The sequence below is a fragment of the Podarcis tiliguerta genome, assembly GCF_965153285.1.
Source record: "Podarcis tiliguerta genome assembly, chromosome: 9".
Lineage (NCBI taxonomy): Eukaryota > Metazoa > Chordata > Lepidosauria > Squamata > Lacertidae > Podarcis > Podarcis tiliguerta.
In genome coordinates, this window is record NC_139542.1 from 36,979,551 (window position 1) to 37,003,395 (window position 23,845).

The 23,845-nt window shown below is 41.3% G+C and overlaps 2 protein-coding genes across 6 annotated transcripts in view; one reads left to right on the top strand and one right to left on the bottom strand.

Moving 5' to 3' along the window:
- Window positions 1-909: 909 nt before the first annotated feature.
- PRMT9 (protein arginine methyltransferase 9) lies at window positions 910-18,070 on the bottom strand. Of its 4 annotated transcripts, none has more exons than XM_083457279.1 (14): window positions 17,888-18,070; window positions 15,208-15,323; window positions 13,820-14,011; window positions 13,490-13,638; window positions 12,473-12,709; window positions 11,967-12,134; window positions 10,817-10,919; window positions 9,123-9,229; window positions 7,932-8,124; window positions 5,733-5,916; window positions 3,636-4,320; window positions 2,880-3,033; window positions 2,140-2,262; window positions 910-1,447 (listed from the first exon to the last, which is right to left on the bottom strand). In XM_083457279.1, the coding sequence occupies exons 3-14, from the start codon at window positions 14,003-14,005 to the stop codon at window positions 1,232-1,234; spliced, it is 2,505 nt and encodes an 834-aa protein (XP_083313405.1). In that variant the 5' UTR covers window positions 14,006-14,011; window positions 15,208-15,323; window positions 17,888-18,070; the 3' UTR covers window positions 910-1,231. The 4 variants fall into 4 exon arrangements, with proteins under 4 accessions (XP_083313405.1, XP_083313403.1, XP_083313406.1 ...); XM_083457277.1 differs by lacking the exon at window positions 17,888-18,070 and adding an exon at window positions 15,571-15,773; XM_083457280.1 differs by lacking the exon at window positions 17,888-18,070 and adding an exon at window positions 15,571-15,760 and having other exon boundaries at window positions 10,817-11,466; window positions 11,807-12,134.
- The window catches only part of ARHGAP10 (Rho GTPase activating protein 10), a 103,101-nt gene continuing 95,286 nt past the window's right edge, over window positions 16,031-23,845 (top strand). Inside the window, exon 1 of one of the 2 annotated variants that reach the window (XM_083457281.1) lies at window positions 16,031-18,005. In XM_083457281.1, the coding sequence (XP_083313407.1) occupies window positions 17,852-18,005 (154 nt within the window). In that variant the 5' untranslated portion in view covers window positions 16,031-17,851. The remainder of the gene's footprint in view (window positions 18,006-23,845) is intronic. The other variant, XM_083457282.1, reaches the window with a different exon arrangement.

The window sequence follows — 23,845 nt, forward strand, 5'->3', positions numbered from 1 at the left end:
TGTGGTGAGCCAAATCTTCCCTCCAAGTTTATTAATGGTAACTTAACCAACTATGCATTAATGGCTGTCCCAGGAGTGGGGCCGGGAACATTAAAACTAAACAGATTCATGCTATTTGCCTCTTCCTAACGTTTGTTTACGGTGCCTTGTTTCTGGTTGACTAGCTACTGCAGTTCCAGCAGTTTGGAGCTGCAGGCTAGGGTTATTCTGTGTGCCTTTTCTTTCCCCACTGCCCTTTTTTGGTCTGGTAACTTCCACTCTGGGGCGTTGTTCATTTTTCTCCATGTCTTCTTTGTTTTCCTCTTGTCCTTTTCTCCCTATCTCATTTCAGTCTTTCCAGGGCTGTTCCTTCTTTATATTCATTACTCATCTTTCTGCTTTGCGTGACCGCTATTGGTTAGCCAGCTGCTTGTTAGATGGACACTGCTTTCATACTACAGTCACTGCAAGTGATGCTCCCAGCACAGGGGAAAGGAAGTTCTTGCTGGCCAAGATACTTCGGTAGACAGTAGCAACATCTGTGTGACTATGGTATTTTACATGCAGAGACAGAACTACATCCCATGATTTAAAAGAAGCTGTTTGTCTTCTAGATCACAATTAGATACAGCCAAACCATACCTAAAATATTTTTCTTACCCATTAAGGATTTTTCATCCTTCCTGAAACTAGTGTTACTGGACCTGTTATCTGCTAGTTTTCACAAAAAAATGTTTAGCATGTTGCAATTCATGTTTAGGCATTTATAACAAAAAGGTTCTCACCACTACCACCTCTCAAGACACTACTTGTTTCTGTAACTGAAGAATCTGTTTTTCTATGGAAGTGTATGAGTAGTACAACACTGTTACTGCTCAGCAAATTCATTTTTACTCTATTAACCTTCAAAGTGAGATGTGAACAGGCATGTTGTGGCATTCCATTTCATTTTACTTTTTATACTCAAATTCATATAGTTCTCCAAAAGGCAAGTAAGAATACAAATATTAAGTTATTCAGCATTGTAGACATCTTACACAGACTTCTAGGCAGAAATGCATGCTTTCTCCACTCTTTATGGTCCATGGCTTTATTGCTAAACAGTTGTGCTGAATTTCACAATAGTTCAGTCGATATTTAGACCTTCAAACAGACTCAAAAGTGTGACCCTAAGACATGATTAACTTAAGTATAAATAACTAAGCTACTGTAGGCTTTTTAAAACAGTAAAAACACTGTAGCTGATGGCAGTTCACTCTTTTACTGTAATGCTAACGTTACTGTTGCGATACTGAACGTCGAGCACAAGTTCATCTCCTGCTTGAACATGAATGGGCTTATCTAACACAATAGCAGCTTGTTTCCAGTGGGATGACTTGCTTGATGTATCTAAAACAGTGTCTTCATCGAGGTACACGTGATACCAAAATGGAATACCAGTCACGTGACCTGCTTTACAAACTTCGACCTACAAAAGTAAGATTTTATGTTACTATATAGCAATCAACTTTCTTCCCACAATACAACAACAAAAATTTGTATTCTTTAAATTCAAGCTTGCTTGAGGAAGATTTCTCTATTGCCAATTTGCATCTTGCTTTTTCAGACACCCAAGAGTTTATCTTCAGTGATTTTGTGTATCAGTTTTACGAGAGGGCTAGGGAAGATAGGGTTAGCCGCTCTGGTGCTTCCAATATGTTTTAAATGACTACTCCCATCCCTGACTAGTGCCCATATTGTCTAGGAGTGATGAAAGGTGGAGGGCAAAATGTTAGCTCTTTCTGCATAGTACAATCCCAGTGTATCTCTAGGTTTCAGATACACTGCCCCACCATAATTTCTCTTGAGAAGATGAATGGCCCATGTTCATTTGGTAATTGGTATCCCAGCTAGAATGCAATCAGACTTAATTCTAACTGCAGGCAGTAAACTCCACACAAACCTGAACCAAATGAACAAGAATAGAAATGGTATGATTTCTTCCTCTAATGTGATTTTCTGCTTTAAAAGCGGGTAATGTTTTAGGGAAGTACTAATACCAAAAGTATCAAGCACAGAACATGTCAGTTACTTGTGCAATTCCATAAATGCAAGATTGATACTAAAGAATGACAGAGTAATAAACTAAAGCATGCAATATCTACCATCTCCTATATTTACCTTAACTTCTCTACTAGAGCAATTCAAGTACGGATTCATGAGATCCACTCGCAGAAGTTCCACTGATTTGCTCAAAGGTGTGTGTGGAAGTGTGGACATATCCAAAAAAGCACGGACAGGCACCTGAAATGGAATATACCATGTTTTGAGTATTGTATCATTGTAATGCCTTTTCAAAAAGCTGTGGTGTGTCTTTGGCAAGTGACCAGTTCTGTTGCCAGGGCATATATTTCTAGGTCTTGTCCCACTTTAGGCAAAAGGATGTCTGTTCCACAGCATCAGGATAGCTCAAATAGCCTTACTTTCTTAACATATTCCTTGCAAATGCTGGTCATCAGTTTTGCTCTGCACCAAACTATTGGAATTAACAGTTCCCCTGCTTTCAATAAATGCTGGTTCTTCCAAGTCTTAAATCAGATGTCCTTATCCTTACTGTAAAATAGTGAAAACTACTTGCAAAGCATTACATGAAGAAATGAATTAGGCTTTGATAAATATTTGACAGCTGCATATCCAGTGAGACGGATGTTTTTCTTTGATCAGCAGTTCACCATGTCACACTGCAAACCTCCATTTTAATTTTTTTAAGAAAAGGGAAAGGCCTTCCCCTGGGCAAACAGGGTTGAGCTGCTGTTCTCTGGATTGTGGCCTTAATAAAACATTGAAGCTTTTTTCTGGCACCCTAATCTTTTGAGACAGCATGCTAAACTGGATATAGATGAATGTAACACATTTCATACCTTAAACTGGTTGATAAAAGGCGCAATGTTGAAACCGAGGGTGGGATCTGTCCCTTGAACTGTGGTCTCAAGTAGCAATGACCTAGATTCCACAAGCATTCCATACATCTTCACATGCTGTGGGAATATCTTCCCTCCGGAATGAAGCAAACATCTATACAAAAAATATAAAGTATTAACATTCACAACCAGTGCTTTTAAAAAAAATAAAATAAATGTTTAGGGGTACTCTCACTTTCCTACTCATATTGAAATACTGCCCCTCAATGAGGCCAAACTTAGATTCACAAAATGTTTAGGGGTATGCATATTCCTGCACACACACACCCAGGGAAAAAAGCACCATTTACAACTATTCCCTCCACACTGTCCTCAGGCTTCCTGCAACAAATCAAGATTTAGACAATCAATCTGAAGCATTCTGTTTAAAATACTTTGGTGTGTTTATGCTTGTTTTTTGCAAACAAGCATGACCAAACAGTAAGAGCCAACTCCGTCTTCTTTTAATTTTATATGCCTAATTTTAAATAGGTTTATTCTCAGTCTTACACGAAACTACATTGCTATGACCCATAAAGCTTCAACAGCCTCATTAATTTGAAAAGCTCTGACCACATATGGATTCAATGTAGAACAAACTGTTTTCCAAGAGTCTTTTGGCTAAGTATCATTCCAAATTATATTACGTTGGCTAAGGTTTTATGCATGAATATAACAGTAAAATATAGTCCAGGGAAATTTCATGTCATACAGTACCTGGATATTGCAGCCTTTTCCATCACATCCTGCTGAATTAGACCAGAAGTCTCTATGACATCCAGAATTATAATACTCCATAACTTGTCAGATTTTGGTCTCTGTAATACCATGTTTTCATCCTGTAGGTGGTTGAGCCAAAACTCTAAAGTTTCCTTAGGAAATTTGTTAGCTTCTGAAATCAGGCTGAGAGCTGCTTGGTGCTGTTCTTTTTCAACAGAGCTGTAGGCCTTAACTGGCCCAAATTTGCCTGCAATTACTGGCAAAATTGAAAAGCCCTCTGATACGTCCAACACATACAAAGGATCAGGAGTCACTGAGTTCTTGCTTTGGTTCTTTTCAAGATTCAGTTCATTGCTGTGGCTGTCCACATCCATGGAGTGCTCACGGAGGCTTAAGGATGACAGCACTTTGCCTATTGCAGCTTTAAAACATTCGTGGTATCTCCTATTGTTCAGTAAAGCAATCTCGGTAGATTCCAGCATGCATTCTTGTCCCAGTGCATTTGTTGTTTGAAGGCTGGCCAGAGCACTGCAGAGCTCAGCCTCACTATTCTTCTCCTTGAAATTTCTTTCCACATCCATTCCATATTCTGGGGTCACAAGAGAAATCTTCTGGATCCTTAGATAGCAGTCCTGGCATGATATTTCCATTGTAACCGAGTCCCCAGATCTCAGAGAGTAATCTTCAAATCACACAAGGATGAAGAATGAAATACATTATTCACTGTGCCTTCCCTACTGCTCCAGTCTTCCTAAAACGTGCACTACTTTAACAGCTCCTTTGATCAGCCTCTGCTGCTGCAACACGTGCCAAGCAGATTTTATTAGAGTGGAGGCAAAAGAGGCCCACTGGTTGTCTTAATGCAGAGCACAACTGATGACAGCTTTCACAAATTTATCAATGTTAGCTGCTTACACTGTAAAAACAAAGTTTCTATTTAAAAATGACCCGAACTATCTATCAGTGATGCATGATAGAAAGGAAATATGAGAAAATGTTAGAAAGGAGGTGGTGGTGGGGAAAGTGGGTATCAACAGGAACATGGATTAACTGCTTAGCCAAGTTGATCCTGTAAAACTTCACAATTTTCTTCTCTATTCTGTGTCCAGAGTAATGATTAGCACACACTTGCCCTAATGAATGCAGAGATAAACTTTAAAATACAAACATATTGTCTGTCAAAATTCTGAGACTTTAGGCTGAAATAGTTGAAGATATAGATATTAGAAATTAAATTGGAAATTAACCATGTGTTCCTAAGCATGTTTCCCACTGAGGTCAGTGGAAGTACTCCATGAAATGCTGCTGAACTAAGTGGGATTAACTTTGAGTAAGCATTTGTTTTAAACTGTAAAAATATAGGAACTTGCTTAGGATAAATGAGGTTTGCCACTTTTACAGCTCCCTATTTACATCCCCACTTACTCCTAATTCCTACTCCCAGCTGCCAAATTTTACTAGTCCTTGCTTTCAATTTATTCTGCTAAACCTTTTTTGTTTGGGAATCCTGATGATGCATGACTGGTATCATCTCAGTTGGCACTTTTATTTAAGGATTTCATTCAAGTAAATTTGACTGATTTATTAATCATGTAATTCAATTTAAAGTGTGCTTCCACTTGTTTAATGTGGGGCTCATTGAGAGCAGCTGCCCAAGAGACTGTCTCATAAGCAGAGGGAAGATGCCTATTTGCTGCCACAGTTTGAATCCCTCTACAAATTAACTTCAAGGTGCAGTTGATTGGCTGTTACAGCAAGCCCCTTTGACATTGCCCCTTGACACCAGGCATCTGACACCCACCCATCAAAGTTGACCTGTGTGGGAAGGTAAGGATTCCATCAGAATTCAGTTCCCCACCCCAGATATACTGAAATGACTTTTCCATAAAGTGTTTCAGTGTTGAGGACCTGCACTTTTCTCAGTATGATAAATAGTTCCTAAGAATGCTACCTGCAAAGGATGAAGAAAAGTAACTGTCTTTGCTTATTAGAAATCCCACCTCTCATCTCAAACGTACAAAACAAGCCAGACACATATCCTAGAAAGAAAATGCATTTTAATGTCATTGTAAAAATAAAACCCTGAAGACATACCAAGGAGGCCTTGTACGGGATACACTGCTTGTTCCCAACAGGTGTCCTCACTTGGACTTGTAGAGAGTGTGTGCTCATCATCAAGCTGTAATGTAAACCAGACCACAATGGCATCTAGTATTCCTGCTTTAATAACAGGCATGTTGATCTTGGATGGCTTACGAGTTGCAAAGCTTTTCAGCTCCTAACCAAGAATGGTAAAAAAAGAAGCAAAATATGTTGGAGAGCATTAGAAGAGCCCTTCTGAATAGGAACATAAGATCCCTGATGAATAACACTAAAAACTTATCTGATCCAGCATTCTGTTCCCCAATGGCCAACCAGATCTCTGAAGCAGGTCAAGGGCATAACAGCACTTTCCTACTGAAGTTTCCTAGCACACTGCCTCCAATATTGGATGTAATATATAGCCATAATGATTATGAGACATTGATGGCCATGAATTTGATTGATCCCTTTTTAAAGCCATCCAAATTGATGGGCATCATCACATCTTGCTCTTCAGTCAAGTCCCCACTGCTGGCTGAGCACCTCCAATTGTCTTCCTGTCTGCCTTATAGGTAAAGGTAAAGGAGCCCCTGACTGTTCAGTCGTGGACGACTCTGGAGTTGCGGCTTTCATCTCGCTTTATTGGCCGAGGGAGCCGGCGTTTGTCCCCAGACAGCTTCCGGGTCATGTGGCCAGCATGACTAAGCTGCTTCTGGCGAACCAGAGCAGCACACGGAAATACCGTTTACCTTCCTGCCGGAACAGTACCTATTTATCTACTTGCACTTTGACGTGCTTTCGAACTGCTAGGTTGGCAGGAGCTGGGACCGAACAACGGGAACTCACCCCATCGTGGGGATTCGAACTGCCTTATAATTCATCTTAAATCTAAAAATACTGTATACAGAATGTAAATGGTTTTAAGAAAATGGTAGCTAAAAATAAGTCTTTTTTAAATGAAAGAAAAATATAAAATAATAATTATTGTACAGTCTTCCTAACATTTGGCAGTAGATATATTATGATTACATATTTTAGTACCCAATATGGAAATCTCACTAAATGGGGATGCCTTTCTTTCCATAGCCTGCTAAGCCCAGACAAATACTAGTCATAAGTGGGTTGCAAGGAGTAAGGAAAACCAAAATAAAAAAGAATGTCATGCTCCAAAACTTTCCTTTCTTACATAAACCACTCTTGAGATTATTTATTTTAATTCTTTGTTTTCAAAGGGCGGGGGGTTTTCACCACCACCAATTAATAGCAAATTTATATGCAGATGTCAAGCAGAGAACACTGAAGTCCAGAGTAAAGTTTCATTGTTCAACAATGGAGTCCTCCTGCCCTCCCTGGTACCCACCCTTTTCTACATTTCCCAAGATGGCCTTTTTACTCTTTATCTGCTTTTCCTTTGCAATACACTGATATTTTAGGATTCAATGGCAGCTCAAGATCAGCATACAACAGTTTTGCCCAGAAGTATTAAAAAATTAAACATATAATATTAAGTATTTAAATCTTGATGGAACATACCACAGATCACTGCATTATAGTTTCTATTAAAATACAGCTAAGTGCTTTGCTGTACTCTGCCTATTAATCTCAGATGCCAGATAAAGTGAAGGTGAAAACAGACTTATTGATTCAGAGCATGGCAATAATTGCCTGTATACAAGGGGGTGTATTTTAAGATCTTGCTTGCAAACATTTTCCCATGGGTCAAAAATCAAAGAGGCATGCTTGCATGACCGATGAAACACATTACCCTCTCAGGCTTAACTGGTACTAGCTCAGAGCCTAACTAGAAGGACTATAGCTGCTTGCAATATCCAATACTGACTGCTCCTAAAAGAAATAGTTTATAGAACTGTAGGGCAAAGCTGTCTTCCTAATCCACTGATGGGAAACCTATTGCCCTTCAGATGTCGATATACTACAACTCTGAACATCCATGACCAATGGCTCTACTAGATAGGGCTGATGGAAATTCAACTACATCTTAAGGGCCACAGGCTCGCCATCTCAGGTCTCATCTTTCTGTCCTTTCTTAATCCCACTCTGGGGTTGTAGAATACCCTCAGTCATATTTTTATCTTCTGTGCACCTCCATCTCACCATACAGAATAAAATCCAGATGAACCTCTCTTTTACCTCTGCATTAATCCTTTTGCAATTGATAATGTTTCATTCACCAGGCTATCCAAAAGTTACCTGCAAGTTGTTAAAGTTGGCTGTCAAAATCTGGAAGTGTTCTGTGAGGGCCGTATAGCCACCAGGAACTCTGCTGAGTTTTTCAGTGGTGTAAGGTTCAAGACTTTCATCTGAGTTTACAGAAGCGTACACTGGACTGTGGAATTCCAATGTTTCTGGCAAGCACACACCAGCAATTTCTTTTGCACCCACCCTGAGAAAACAAAGGAACAGACAGAAATTAGGTTTGACAAGACAAAATCATGCAATTCATGAATAATAATAATAATTCATCCGGTTGAATTTCCCCAGCCACTCTGGGTAGCTCCCAATCGAGTGTTAAAAAATATTAAAAACTTCCCTAAACAGGGCTGCCTTCAGATGTCTTTTAAAAATAGGATAGCTGCTTATTTCCTTGACATCTGGTGGGAGGGCGTTCCACAGGGCGGGCACCACTACCGAGAAGGCCCTCTGCCTGGTTCCCTGTAACCTCACTTCTCGCAATGAGGGAACCGCCAGAAGGTGCTGGATCTCAGTGTCCAGGTTGAACTATGTGGGTGGAGATGCTCCTTCAGGTATGAAGGACTGAGGTCGTTTAGGGCTTTAAAGGTCAGCACCAACACTTTGGATGTGTTGAACTCAGCATTGGTTCTTCGCACATTAAGGAGAGGCTCACAAAAAAGATTTGCTGAGCTTAAAGACATACATAACGATTGTGTTCTATTTTAACATGTATATCCCTTTCTTTTCAACCATAAGAAGGGCATGGTTGTTTTGCTAATAACATACAAACTAAAAACACAGTCAATTAAACTAACAGCATAGAATAAATTGTATTAATCTAACAGCCTTCCCACATTCTAGTATTTATACCCTGAAGGTTTTACTGCCTTCCTTAAAAATTATGTTGGACTCTTGCACATGAAGAGAGGATTCTATAAGAACAGAATGTAAGTGGAAATTGATGACCAAATTGAAGATGGGTTGACATCTTCCATGTGGGATGAGCTTCGTTTTGGCAAAAGGCTGATTCGAGTTTTCTGAATTTCAGTGCAGAAAACTCAAAGTTATTGTTACTTCCACTTATGTGGAATCCAACCTAACAAGCAGGATGGGCAAAATAAAAATCTTATCTTTAAAAGGGAGACATTTCCTCTTCCCTGTCCAAGTTTAAACATGCTTTCCCAACGTATATCAGCAGCACAAACATACCTATGATGTCTGCGTATCTCTCCGCATTCCACTGCCATGCCCCACACAATAGCTCCTGCTGGTATAACTTTACCATAGTTTTCAGCATTAACTCTGCCATCATTGGGCTGATTGATAAATAGATAAAGTTACAAAGTTACAAAACTATACAACAAGACTACTATTCACAAAAACTTATTCCATTATCTTTAAATTTATATATTGCTTAGTAGTACAATATCTAAGTGGTTAACAATAAAAAAGTTACAAACCATTAAAAACACTTAAAACTGTTAAAATTAACATTAAGCTAAAAATAGATTAACATACAATTAAAACACAAAATTAATATAAACTGTTCAGCCACTGTACACAGATTAAGTTAGGGTTTGGCTGCGTCAAGTTAAGTATAAATATTTGGATTTCAGCTGAGTGGCAAAAAAGGTCTGTCTTAATTGTTTTTCAATCTGCTCTATTCACTGTGCAAAATGAGAGATTGTTGCCAAGCCAACCCTCAGTCTAGAACACATTTTGACTTGAATTAAAAATAAAGATATTATGGTATAACACATATGGCTATTTGAAAAGCATGTTAGATAACTTTCAGCACTAGTGATATCAGAAAGAATATCTGTATCAGTTGTTTAAAAGAGAAAATATTTCAGCCATTTATTATATTTATTGAAGAATAGTCTTCCACAACCGTAACTATTTTGTCTTCTAACTGTTGTAATATGTAACATCATCTCATAAATTCCTACAATGGAAGACCCTTAATGGGTTTTTTGAGATAAGAAATTAATTGCTATAAGAAGGGGAAATCTTTCATTTTTTAAAAAATACAGTAACCAGTACTATGAACGGAGGGGTAAGAAGCATGCCCTCGTTGGTTTTGAATCTAGAACTTCAAGACACATTCAAAAAATTAAATTGTGAATACAATTCATTTTTATTTTGCACCAGCTGCACACTCTTAAGTCATGACATTTTCCTCGCATTACATTCAATGTATGGAATTCAATGTAGTGCTAAGGAGACTGATTCGCTAGTGCAAGCATTTCTGCTTGCCTGATGGAACCATCTCCCATCTCCTCTCCCTGTGCACTGTTTTGGGGTTCTCCTGACCCTCCATAGTTGATATGGGAGAGGTGGGGGACAGGCAGCGCCAGGAGAAGAAGGGGAAAGCCCCACAGTGCTAGCAGGAGTCTTTGCAGTGGCTTTCACTAGCAGAATGGGTTAGTTGAATCCAGCCCAAAACTTTAAAACATGTTCTATATATAGAGTTGGCCTGAGGCTAGTACTTCTTAAAAACTCTCTCACACTTGTCTAATCTCTCACTCCGTACTGAAAAGAATGGTACAGCCTACCGCAATTGACTTTCCCAGCCTTAAGGGTCCACTTAACTGTGAGGACACTTAAATGTTCTTTCCCATGTGCTCTTTCTAGATCGCATGGGAAGTCTCCATGCCAATGCTACTGGACTCTAGGGAGCTGAAGTGCTGGCAAGCAAACTTTCTTATGTGATCTGGAAGACCTGTGTAAGTAATGTTTACATTTCACGTTTCTAGTTCGCTGTTTATGGGAACTAATAAAAGAAAAATGTTAAAACATTATTGCAAGGCTGCAGAGCCTTGATCTCATTGCTATCCACAGCAGTCATAGTGCAAAATCATTTTTACAGTGCATTAGGCCTTAAGATACCCATAGATACTTGCCTTTGGCGGTAAAAGCAAATGCTCCCAAGCATGGATCAAGCTTTCCACAATTCCTTCTCCAAATAAACCAGAATCTACCGTTTCAGTGACAACCAGGGAAACTCTATTAAATATAGTGTTATAAAAAGAAAGCAGTAATTCAGAGCCACTATAATCAGCAATAGAAGAAAATTATAAAACCTGAAGCAGGACTTAAAATCGACTAACATGAAATCAGTAGTCTATTCTTGTGTTGAGTAATCAAATTTTATTCTGGGGTTTTGGCCTCTGCTTAAGATAAGCCAGCATCCTTTCTGACCTCCTGGCCCTAAAACTACCTTTCACAGTTCTTAGTTATTCTAATATACCAGAAAGGTTTATGATCAGGGTTTTTTTTGGGGGGGGGGTGAGTGGAATGGCAGAGAAGAGAGTGTCTGCAGTTATTTGGAATGCTGCACTGCAGGCCATAGGCAACTATCTCCCCATAACACCTCAGTTCTGGAAAAGCCCCTTGCAGGCATTTCTGTTCAGCTACTGTCTTGATAAAGGAAGTAGGATCAACTTCCAGAGCAAGGTGATGACATTTCGATTGGTCCTGGGGATGCAGCATATGATTCTATGCTTTGCCACCACTGTTAGCTGTGCTAGAGTAGCCATCGCCAGTGTGATGCCTGCAGATGCTTTAGACTACTGCTCCAATCTGCTGTGGCTGGCATAGCCATGCTGGCTTGGGCTAAAGGGAATTGCAATTCAAAGCATGTGGAGAACACCAGGATGGCAAAGTTTTTCCCCCTAGATCGTAAGGTATTTTACTGAAATTAATTCTGAAGAAGGTTTTGCCCTTCTAAAATAAAATAAAAACATTCTGGACAGGTGTTCTGAGTTATTCAGTAAATAAATAAGTAACAGTATATAGGGAATATAAATGAATGCAGTTTACAAATGCATTCAGCTACACACTGTTTAATGGAAGCTTATTTGGATGGCTTAAAGGTGAAAGAAATGTGCCACAAAGATAAAAAACCAAAATGATTAGCACCTGCTTTGTGGGAGGTCAATTTTGTTAGAAATAAGACAAGATTAGAGTAAGACAAGATTACAATTTGTCAGTGCAAATTGTCAATTCTGTTAGAAAAATAAGTAAGATGTCACAGCAAAATATAAGAGTAACCTTTCAGGTATGTGCTTCGGGATTTCTATATCAAGAGATTTCATGTGAAGTAGTTTGATTTCTCCATCCAAATCGTTTGCAGCTAGTACTTCACAAGCCAATTCATACATGGTCTTCGATAACTCACACGCATAGACGGAAGGTGCACCAGCCTTTTTGGCAAACATGCTGAAACATTAGAGGACATTAAACAGAAATCATCAGAGATTCTTGTTTTGACAAAATAATAATTTGACAAAATCAAATATTAACTAAAATATTTTAATAACCTTCAATGGGCCCTCTGCATCAAATTGGGATTGAGGAGACTTTTAACTTATTTAACCTTTCAGACCACCCTTTGTTACACAGTAATTACAGGGCACTTTCAACATAATTTAGAAGAGCACATTAAATAAGTTAACACAACACACAGAAAACCCCCTAGCAAAGCAAATTTATTATCTGTTTTACAATATTCAGAAAAAAATATCAACACATTTACATTAACTGAATTCACAACAAACCTGAGAATTCCTGTTCCTGTTCCAATGTCAAGAACACTTCTGCACCCTGAACAGACAGCCTTTTCAATTGCTTTTTGATACAGCAAATTCCTATTGGCGTCATTAAGCATGATGAAGTGCCATCGTTCTACCACCCAGTTGGCAACACGATAAAAATTCTCTTTTGCATCTGGAAAGTCAGGGTTTAGCTTCACAGCTTTATGGAAATATGCAGCTGCTTCATCCCTAAAGCCCATTCTGTGAAGAAAGTGACACAATCAAAATGAAGCTTAAACTAGCAAGCAGATCGTTCAGCCATAAATACTATACAAAAATCTACACTTACATTTTGAGAACACGTCACCAATGACTGCAAAGAGCACAAATCTGGACTGCATTGTGTAAATGAAAAGGGTATCTACTGCAACTTGTCAAACTACTAATCAACTAACACTAAGATTTGCTGTGACCAAATCATAAGAACATAACAAGAATCATGATGGATCAGACCAAAGGTCTATGTAGTCCAGCATCATTCTCAAAGTGCCCAATCAGATGCATATGGGAAACCTGGAAGGAGGACCAAAGTGCAACACTCTCCCACTCATGCATCCCAGCAATTTATATTCAGAGGCATTGCGCCTCTGATTCTGGACACAGTACACAGCCATCATGACTAGTAGCCAAGAATTTGCCTTATCTCCTTTTTTAAAACTATCCAGGTTTGCAGCCACTACTCATATTGTGGTAGTGAATTAAATAGTTTAACCGTATGCTGTGTGGAGGACTTTCAGACCAAAAAATAAAGCACATTGTACATTAAACAGTACTGTGGACACAAAAGGTATTATAACACATCTTAGTTGTGCAAGACTTTTCCCTTCTGAGCTCTACACTAAGAAGTAATCACAACACTGCTAGATACCTGTGCATTTAGGATTAAGTATTTAATGGAATGTGTGAGATTAATGGAAATTTAAGAAGCACTATGCTAGAATTCTTAGTCAAAATACAACACAACCAAGGGCAACTACAAACCTGAAAAGATGCTCCCCCATGCTGTTACATATAACTTCATCATTAGGAAATAATTCCAGGGCATGCTCATAGCAATCAAATAAATCTTGAAATCGTGTGAGAGAATTCAGCTCTTCTGCCCATTTACAAAGGGTATACTGAAATGTTTCCTAAAGGAAAGTGATAGTTTAGTCGCAAAAAATCATTTATTCACGCTAATAAAATGTTTTTATTGGTAAATAGATATATGGCATGCAATGGCCTATTTGCATGTTATTTTCTGTCTCTAAACTTGTACACAAATAAACCTATTTGTCAGAGAGAATGACTGGACAATGAACAACTGCTTACCTTGACATCATTTTTAAGCTCAGGAGCTAGATTCAATACCAAGAGATAGTGGGCATATGCAGTTCCAAAGTCCTGATTTTCCAGACAGTGTTGAGCACTTTGCAAGGATCTAGACACTAATTCACGCCTCCCAGCTTCCTGACCAACATTGCGCCTATGCCGAGATCTCCTTTTAGAGTTAGGCATTCTGAACTGCCAAAACAAAAACATTTATTGCAGTGTTACAAAAAGTTGCAAACAAAACGTTTGCATCAATATTTTTGCACTCATTATAGCCCAATTGCTACAAAAGTGAAAGTGCTTTAATATACGCAAGAGACATTTCTTGCAAATGCATTTACTATTTTTCATGTTAGAGTTCCAGCAAAGCACTTATGAATGCAGCACCTATAGATTCATTTGCAGCGTTTTGCAAATTGGATGCATGCTGGTTCCCAAGTGTGGGAGTAGAGGACACCGTGTGATTGTTGTTGTGAGTGCAACACAAACTGCAGATTAGGACATTGATCTTTACTCTTTTCTAACCTGGAACCCACCTTTAGCCCAAAGATAAATTATGGGACCCACTCCTTAATATATATATATATATTTACCATATATATAGAAGTATGCTATGCCAGACCATGACAAAATTTCAGATCCTGATCAGTCAGTTAAAGCTAGGAATAGTGTTCAGTACCACATGGTTAATGTTTTGTTTTTGTTTTTTTACGTTCTGTTCCTTGTGATCCTGCTGGAAGCAAAACATGGGAAGCTGCACTTTAAAACAACTTATTATAGATAATTGAATGTTGTGCGATTCCAAAATATACATATTATCAAGGGGCCTGGATAACATCTTTATAATGAGACATGATCAGGCAAGGCTCATTTATTCTGTGCCCTAGTGACTATTACTGGTCATAGGAGTTTGTTAATGAGAATTTGATATATCATGTGTTATTAAAACATTTTGTAATGCAGATGCCATGTGATTGATAAATTCATTCTAAGAACAGAGGTGAACATTAACATATGCTGAAGGAATTTCACCCATCTTAAAAAAACACTGAAGGAGTACAAAGGCAGTAACAGTAATATTTTAACTGATTAGTGTAAACCAAACAGATCATGGTAACAGTGAAGGGAAATGGGCAGGCATAAACAATTGTACACATGCAGCTTGTCTTTAACAAAATACGACATTAGTATGTGAGAGGTTGGTGAATCTATTCCTTCCAGACAAAGGGACATATATAGGGGGATATATTTCTATTTGCTGTGGAGTGAGGACAAAGGGGAGCGGGGGCGAATCAAAGCTGTAATGGAACTAGTGCAGGTAGGAGCCAACAAAAACCATCCAACAAAAAGCAACTGCAATCTTGCTTTACATTAACAGGCACACTTACTTGGAAGTAAGTCCAATTGGAATGAGTGGGATTTACTTCTGAGTAAACATGAGTGGATCACGCCGTGTGGTAACCACTGCTGCACGCCATCCAGGCAAGCAAACCAGGCATTTCCTCTAAAAACACAAGACATTTCGATGTTAAAAGGTGTTTGGACCTATTTTATTCATCGCCCAGCTTCCCAATTGCTCAGAACAATAATGAGGGCCCAGGGTAGGCGGAGATGCGCACTTGGCAGAACGTCGGGATGGATGCGGCGTGGGAAGAGACGCCGTTGAGCTTGTTCGCAGGGCGTGCAAAGCGAACCGGGGGAGGCCGAGACAAACAGGGACGGCCAGCCAGAAAGAATGGCGAGTTAGTCACCTCGGCAATTCATCCGGGCGGTCTGGGGCTACCAGCCCGGACAACTCCAGGCAAACTCTCACACGGTCCCACAGAAGCCTAGGGACGCCATCTTAGAGTAGGGCGAAGGAAGTATCGCGAGAAAAGTAAACGGGATCAGGGCTCCGCGGCGCACACGGGATTAGCACCAACAGCGACGAGTTTCCAGAGCCGTCTGCTGACCTGGAAACCTCCCCGCAGAGATTGTGCAAACGAGAGTAGTAGTATTTTACGCATGCGCAACATACACCGCCGCCTTACAATAAAGTTTGCGCATGAGCAGAAAGGAGGCGAAGAGGCTGCTGTACAGTACTTCAACTTCATGATTTGTTTAAACAACAAAAACAAAACAATAGCAAGGAAGCGGGGGGCGGGGCGGCAAAAGAAACAATAGCGCTATAGTTTTATTAGGTCCACTTAAACTTCATGAAGGAAACGAATTTATAAGTCCAGCAAAACTTTTTAGGCTCGATGCTAACGAAAAAGGGAGCGAGAAAGGATGTTAGTGGGTGTGATTAGAAAAGCAACTTGTGACAGATTTTAGATGGAATGGATGCAGCGCTTTACAAAATGTTTGCAAGCAGCAGATAGGGCTTTTCCATGACACACATCTTTTCTTCTGACAGGGAGCCAAAAAAAAAGGAGAGAAGAGAAAAGTGGACAGTTAATGGAAACATACTAGCTCAGCCCTATTTCACAAAATGCAAGATAGTGAACAGCTCAAACCATTTCCCAAACAGAACGAAAAGTTGTGCAACTTTTAGCTGGGGAAAACAAGAAGGTAGATTTTAGATAAGCTTGTTCCTAGGAAGTGTTGGTACTTTAAATGAATCTGTGGCCCGGGTTCAGTATAAATGAGGGGCACCTAGTCCAGCATGTGTGTTGCCTGTCCATTGAGAACTAGCAACAACGGTTTACTGCAAGACTAGGCTTTTTCTGATGAAGTGGGCTCTCATCAATGAAAGCTGATACTACAAACAAATCTGCAAATCTTTAAGGTGCAACAAGACACTTTTTATTTTTTGTTTTAGTTCCAAAACCATGGAACTATCTCCCATCCATCAGGGAGCTTGGCTCATTTAAGGCAAGCCCGACTTGCAACATGCCTTTTATCCATTTAACAAAAAGAATCCGAGCAATTACGGCCAAGAACCACACCCTTAACTAGACACATTATTTAAGGCAATATTGATATGGCAGAGTACAGTATCTTATTGTGGTTAGTTTCAGTTTCACCAACACCTTGGAGCTGGCTGCTAGTGGCAGAATGGTGGACCCAAGTCCCATATTTGTCTCTTCACTGGAAGCCACAAATTTCAAACACCCAACTGGAAACAAATTCTCAAAAATTGTTAAGAGCGGAAAGGGACCTTTAAGGTAACCTTTGGGAGCAGAATATAAAGGTGCTAAAACAGGAAAGGGTGGGCGGAACCCTCACCAATAAGAAATTATAAGCTGTTTCCTGCTCTGGGTAATCTTTTATTGAAACGAAGGTTAAAAACGCCCCACTAAGTAAAGGGATGGTTTTAATGAGAGGATACGGGTAGATTTGAATGCATCCACAGGACAGGGCAAGAGTAAACAACGTGCTGGTTGTGAGGCGCGAGTTTCTGGCTTGAGGAGAGAAGCCGCCCCTGCTTCGAGTGGGGCCTGCAAAGGAGCGTGAGAGAAGCAAGACCCTGGGCAGCTGCGAGGGGAGGAGCCGACAGGCAAACGGCCGGCGCTGGAAGGAGCCCGAGCGGACAGAAAGGAAGGTGGAGGAGGAGGAGGAGGAGAAGAAGGCCGGCGCTGGGTGGGAGCTTAGGGCTGTGGAAAAGGCGGCGCCGAGGCCACGCTGGGGCGGAGCCGCCTCTTTCGCCCAAGCGGGCTGGGATGCCGAAAGGAGCTGCTTGTTTTTCTTTTTCCCGCCGCAACCGGGCCGCGGCGAGAAGCTGCTTTCCCCCCTCAGGGAGCTGCTACGTTGGCAAACCCGGTCGCGCCGCATCCTAGTCCCGGGCGCTCGACTCCTCCTTCCCCTCCCCGCGTCGCTTGGCTCTTTCCAGGGGCGCGTTTTGCCGGAGCCGCGCGGGTCCCATGCTGCGCCGGGAGAGGCTCTGCCGCGCCGCGCCGCCGCCTGCTGCTGCTTCGCCCTGCTGAGGAGGCGCTGCGCGGAGAGCAGAAAGAGACGAGCGGGGCTCGGCTTGCTGGTGGTGCTTAGCCAAGAGGGATTTGCGAGGAGGAGGAGTGGTGCCCGGGTGCCGCCGCCGCCGCCGCCGCCGCCGCCATGGGGCTGCAGCCCTTGGAGTTCAGCGACTGCTACCTGGACAGCCCCTGGTTCCGCGAGAGGATCCGAGCCCACGAAGCCGAGCTGGAGAAAACCAACAAGTTCATCAAGGAGCTGCTCAAGGATGGCAAGAGCCTCATCGCCGCCACCAAGAGTGAGTGGGGAGAAGTTGGGCGAGCGGGGGCAGGAGGGCTGGTTGGGGCGGCATGAAAGCCGCTCGGCGAAGGGCGGCTCGAAGTTGCAAAGTCCGCTCTCCGGCATGCGGCGAGACGGGAGTCTCTCCTTGCCCCTACAAGGTCTGCGGGCGCTGCTGCTGCTTCTGCCGCCGCCCGAGGCTGCTGCTGCTCCGCCGAATCTGGTTCCTCGGGCGGCGAAGGCGGGTAGCGGCGCATCTTGCAGAGAGTTTCGGGTTTCCTGGCTCTGGGGCGGCGGAGTTGCAGAAATGCGAAAAGGAGCATCTGCAAACGCTGCCGAGGCGTGCCCGTCTGAGGACAAGGGGAAAGTCTCAAACTTCTCTAGCTTGTCTCTTCTTCAGGTCGATGATGAAACACTTCAGGCTTTTCTGATACCTGACACCTAAAACCTCCAAAAGGTCCACTATACTTGGGAGAATACAAGTATACCGCCGCCCCCTTAGAGGTTCTCATAACTTTCAGGATGCAAACTGAATTTACTTGTGTGATTATAAATAATAATAGAAAAATCTGACACAGCACATATGCTAGCCAGATTATGAAACACAAGGTTTATAAACACTGGAAGGAATTCCCATACAAATAAATAACTTCCTGTTGATTGTATATCAAGCTTTTCTTTATTAGCCTTCTGGCAGATGATATTTTAGGCTTCTCTTTTAGGACAGGAAGTATTAAAAACATATTTGATTTTTAAAAATAAAGCAAGCTTAAGGACAGTCAGTGACTTTCTAATATTAAATTTTTATGACCACCACAGTTCCTGGCTGTCATTCAGGCCTCTAATAACCAGAGTCTAAGGCTAGTATGTATGCAAAATGTGGTTTCATTATGGGCTTTGTGGCTTGTTTTATTTTTTGAGTACTTCTGTTGTGCCACAAGTGGCCATGAAGCACTAGTGATTTAAATAAACTTTTGGACATATACACATAATGTAACTTTTTGGAATTTAGTTTGCATTGTTCACAAATCTATCTGCATGTGCACATATGGATATTAATATGCTCTAGAACTGGGAACATGATATACTCAGTCATGTTGTGGAGGAATTCAATTATATAATTGCAATAAGTCATTAGGCCAGACTTCTGGTTTTCATAGTGCAATCCTATAAATGTTTATTAAGAAGTAAGTCCCATTGTGTCCAGTGGGCCTTGCTTCCAGGTAAATGTGTTTACGGGTGTTGGCCTCAGTTGCCTAAGGCTGCACATTCTACTTGGGACCAAAGTTCCATTGATTCAGTGTGCAAAATTTTGTGTTTCATGTTCAAATTAGTGTTTGTTTTGAGACATATCTTTATACCATAGTAAATTCAACTTGCATTATGTCAGCATACTGATTACATGTTCCTGGCAGCTGGTGGAAATTGACTTGGCTTCTTTGAACTAGTCTTTTATTATGACACAAACTATTACAAGGTTTCTATAGCAAGTGTGAAATGCCAGTATTAACTATTCTGAGTAACACTTCAGGTTTTCTGTTTGAGAGAGAGGAACATATTATACAGAAATGTATCTTGGAATACATTTGTACCCCATTTCAGGTTTCTGGTAGTACCTTTGGTAACTCTTTCATATCTTGATAACTGGATTCACCTAACCAGCCCTATCAGTGAAAGCCCTGCGCAAGGACTTAAGTTCTGCAGCAGGCTCTGCTCTCTCTCTCCTTCTCCCATGTGCCCCTGCACCTGTCTGAAATTGGCTCTGTGTTGGCAGGAGAACCCCCACCACAATACAGAGGGAGAGGGAGCATTGGTCTATCTTGCAAGCTGGAATGCTTGTGAAGTTGGTGACTGGAACAGGGCCATGGGGTTGTAGTGGATAGCTTGATGAAAATGTCAACCAGTGTGCGGCAATTGTGAAAATGACAAGTTTCATGCTAGCAATCATTAGGAAAGTGATTGGGGGGAAAAGCCTGTGAATATCAATGCTCTTATATAAATCTATGGTGCAACCACACTTGGAATACTGTGCATAGTTCTGGTTACTGCACTTCATATACATTGTAGGGCTGGAAAAGTTTCAGAAAAAGGCAACTTAAATAATCAAGAGAGTGTGTATTATTATTACTATTCATTTCATTTCTATGCAGCTTTATATATATATTTTAAAAGTCTAAAAGTGGTTTACAACCTACATTAAAATGCCAGAAGAAAATCAACTTCCCCAACTTCCGTGGGGGGTCACGCTCTGGGTCCCAACGTGCATAAGTGAAATTGTGTAAAGTGGGGACCGCCCTCTAAAATGCCTCCAAATGCCTATTTTCCCCTGCTCTCCAGCTCTCTTCCGCTCTTTCTCCATCCAGACCAACATATTTAGAGTTGAAGCTCTGGAGAACGCTAGAGAATGCATAGGAAACTGGTTGCTTCTGCTGCGCTACTCCACACACCAGCTGTTAGTGGCAAGGCTGAGCCACCTGAACAAAGCCCTGCTGCACCTCAGGTCTCTTCAGGGCTTTTTCTGCCCTCACTGATGTCCTCCATATCACAAGTTGGTGACTCCTGTTGCACTCAAGTCCTGCTTACTGGCTTCCCATAGGCAGCTGGATGGCTACTGTGAGAACAGAATGGTGGACTAGATGGACCATAGTCCTGATCTAGCAGGGCTCTTCTTATGTCTTCAGGCAAGGCTCGTGGCATTCTTAAATAGCTACTAATTAGAGCAAGCTTTTCATTTTTAGCAATCATCATCTGTGTTTGCACCAGCCCAAGTTAAGTTTGTTGATATTGTATTCCTAGTTGTCATCTAGAGTTCCTTGGTGACATTGTGCTTTATTTGTAGGTTCTTTGTGTAGTGTCCTTTCTCCTTGCTATTTTCCTCCTTTTCAATTTCTCTTTGTAATCTGTGGATGTGTGGGCGTCTTGGGTCATTATCAGTATGTGTATGACGTATGATTGTTTGACTGTGTGTACGAGACAAATAACTGGTGTACTGTGAGATATCAAGTTTATGGTACTCTCGGATAATAATTATGTTCTGTGGTTACAACATTGCAACAATTTCAGTGATGGGTGAGGGCCTGACCCCCGTTGATGTGACCCGTGTTAGAAACTGAGATATGACAGCTAAGAGCTAAATGGAACCTAGGTTATGGGCGTTGCAACTGAGTGTCCAGGTGTGCTATTTATAACAAGAATACAAAGGTGAAAATGAATAAACTGCAGGTAAAAGGTAAAGGTACCCCTGCCCGTACGGGCCAGTCTTGACAGACTCTAGGGTTGTGCGCCCATCTCACTCAAGAGGCCGGGGGCGAGCGCTGTCCGGAGACACTTCCGGGTCACGTGGCCAGTGTGACAAGCTGCATCTGGCGAGCCAGCGCAGCACACGGAACGCCGTTTACCTTCCCGCTGGTAAGCGGTCCCTATTTATCTACTTGCACCCGGGGGTGCTTTCGAACTGCTAGGTTGGCAGGCGCTGGAACCGAACAGCGGGAGCGCACCCCGCCACGGGGATTCGAACCGCCGACCTTTCGATCGGCAAGCCCTAGGCACTGAGGCTTTAACCCACAGCGCCACCCGCGTCCCCAAACTGCAGGTAAAATCTTACGTTAATTTTTCACATGGTCTAGTCCTCATCAGAAGACTGCTAAAAATAAAGCCATACTCCCCCTGCCAACCCCCTAATATTCTTATGAGGGTCCCTTCTCCAGTCTTCAGAGAGTGACTGAAAGTGGGGGGAGGGGGGGAGAGAGAGAAAAAGCTCCTCCTTTTCTTCCAGCAGTGGCAGTTTTAATCTGAAATCTTAGGCTCAGTACTGTCCCCAGAGCTCAGAAACTGCTGGCATTAATGAAATTCCCTGTCCAAAATGCGCTTAGAACAGGGGGAGTTTTGAGCGCTGGATGTGGCTAGGGCTGTGCTTTAGTGTTGTCTCTCCTCTGTCATGCCTTTCTACCACACCCCTTCCTGCCCACATCTGAGCTGTGTGAGGGCTTGTATGACACAACTGCAGTATTGCTGTTGCACTCGGTTGCTGCACTGGTTTAACATCCTGGGTGTTATGTTGAATTGATTCAGCACCAGAACTTGTGCTAGCATCCACATCTCTTCATTTGCATGCACTGGCATTAAAATGAAAATATAATTTCACCGTATCATTACTCCAGTTGTTCTAAATACGTTGGGTGATTTCTGAGCAGTGGACTCAATAATACAGTATTTTGAATATTGACAGTGTTTTCCACATTATCTTGTTTGCTGCACAATAATGAAGGAATGTGGTTTGTTGTTGTTTGAACTGGAGAACAAGAAGAGCCTATAACATGACCTTCCAGATTCCTTCTGTTTCTTACTCAATGTGTCCTGGACTCATGATTTCCTCCCCAGTAATACTTGCTTTTTAGTAGCATGGTAACTGCATGCTAATGTTCATAATAAGTCCTGGGAATCATAACATTACATTCTGTGGGCAATAAAAGCTGATCCCTGGTGCCTTATTAGTAGACATAATCTCTTATTCCTCTTGGGTTTTTGACTTATTCTGTTTGGTCTTTTTTCACAATTCATCTTTATTTCTAAATCAAAGTCTGCTCTGCATTTACGAGCCATTGGAGTGGTGTGGTTGGCAAGTGGCACAGCAAAGCAGTGTGCATTAGACCAAGGGTTTCCAAAGTGTGACCTGTGGACCACCAGTGGTCCATGAGCTGCAGTCAGGTGGTCAGCAGTCTCTCTGTGAACTGCAGGTGCAGCAGCTTCTCCAGTGGTCTGTCCTGGATGGGAATGGGGTGAGGAAGCCCTGAACAGGGGGAAAGCAGCTGACAAGGCACTTGAAAGGAGTGCAGAGCCAGTACTGTAGTATATGGGAATGAAAGAAGCAGCGGTTACATGCAAGAAAAAGAGAGTGACTCAGAGTGGGAATTGTTGACTGACAAATCTATCAAACATCAAATAACTTCGTTTAACACAATAGGCCCAGCTGTTGAGTTACAATAGTTGTATTACTTATTTTATTTCTTACTCTATATTTTCTTATATTAAGATGTTGATTCCATACATTTTAAAAAACCACATTTTTATCATTTAGCACTGCTAAAGTGGTGCACAAAGACCTTCAGCTATTTTCATAGGGTCTGGAAGAGGGGGTGAGCTTGGAACTCTCTGCTTGACTGAGAAGCTAGGACCAAATCTTGAGTATTCTTGACTGCTACAATATTGTGGTGGGCCCCTCTTTCATGTGGTGGCTGGGGTGGGGAGGGGGACAACTGTTTTGGATACAGTGCTGTTACTGTACCAGCATAATCTGATGTATTGAAAGAGCTGGTTTTCAACATTGTTTAGATGCAGGTCCATTTTCATAAAGAAGGCTTTGTCTACAGCTAATATAGTCAAAGCACCTAGGTTGAAGCAAAAAAGAAAAGAAAATAGTAACCAGAAATTTACTATTTAAATAGCAGCAGGTAAAAATAAAAATAAAATATTAAGCTAATTGGTATGTCTGTATTTAAAAATCTCAGTCTCCTACTAGGAGGATCTCATTTTATTTTTGGGTTAGAGATTGTGAAGATATAGTAGCTGGAGTTGTTCATCACTCTTTTAAATATTTTCAGATGTTCCTTAAATGTGTATTTTTAAAAATTGAATTGTTTTGCTGCTTTCTGCCCTGGGTTCCTTTGTGAGGAAGGAAAGGATATAAATTTAATAATAATAAAAAACATTTCCTTTAGTGCATTCAGCTTGGAGTGGTGTTGCATCTGTGGTTAAGTGGCATGTATAACAGGAAGTAAAGCTATTGTTTTGGCTTTCGAAGACTTACCAAAGGAAGTAGTAAAGGAAACTATACTTGTTCCAATAGAACTTCTTTGCAAA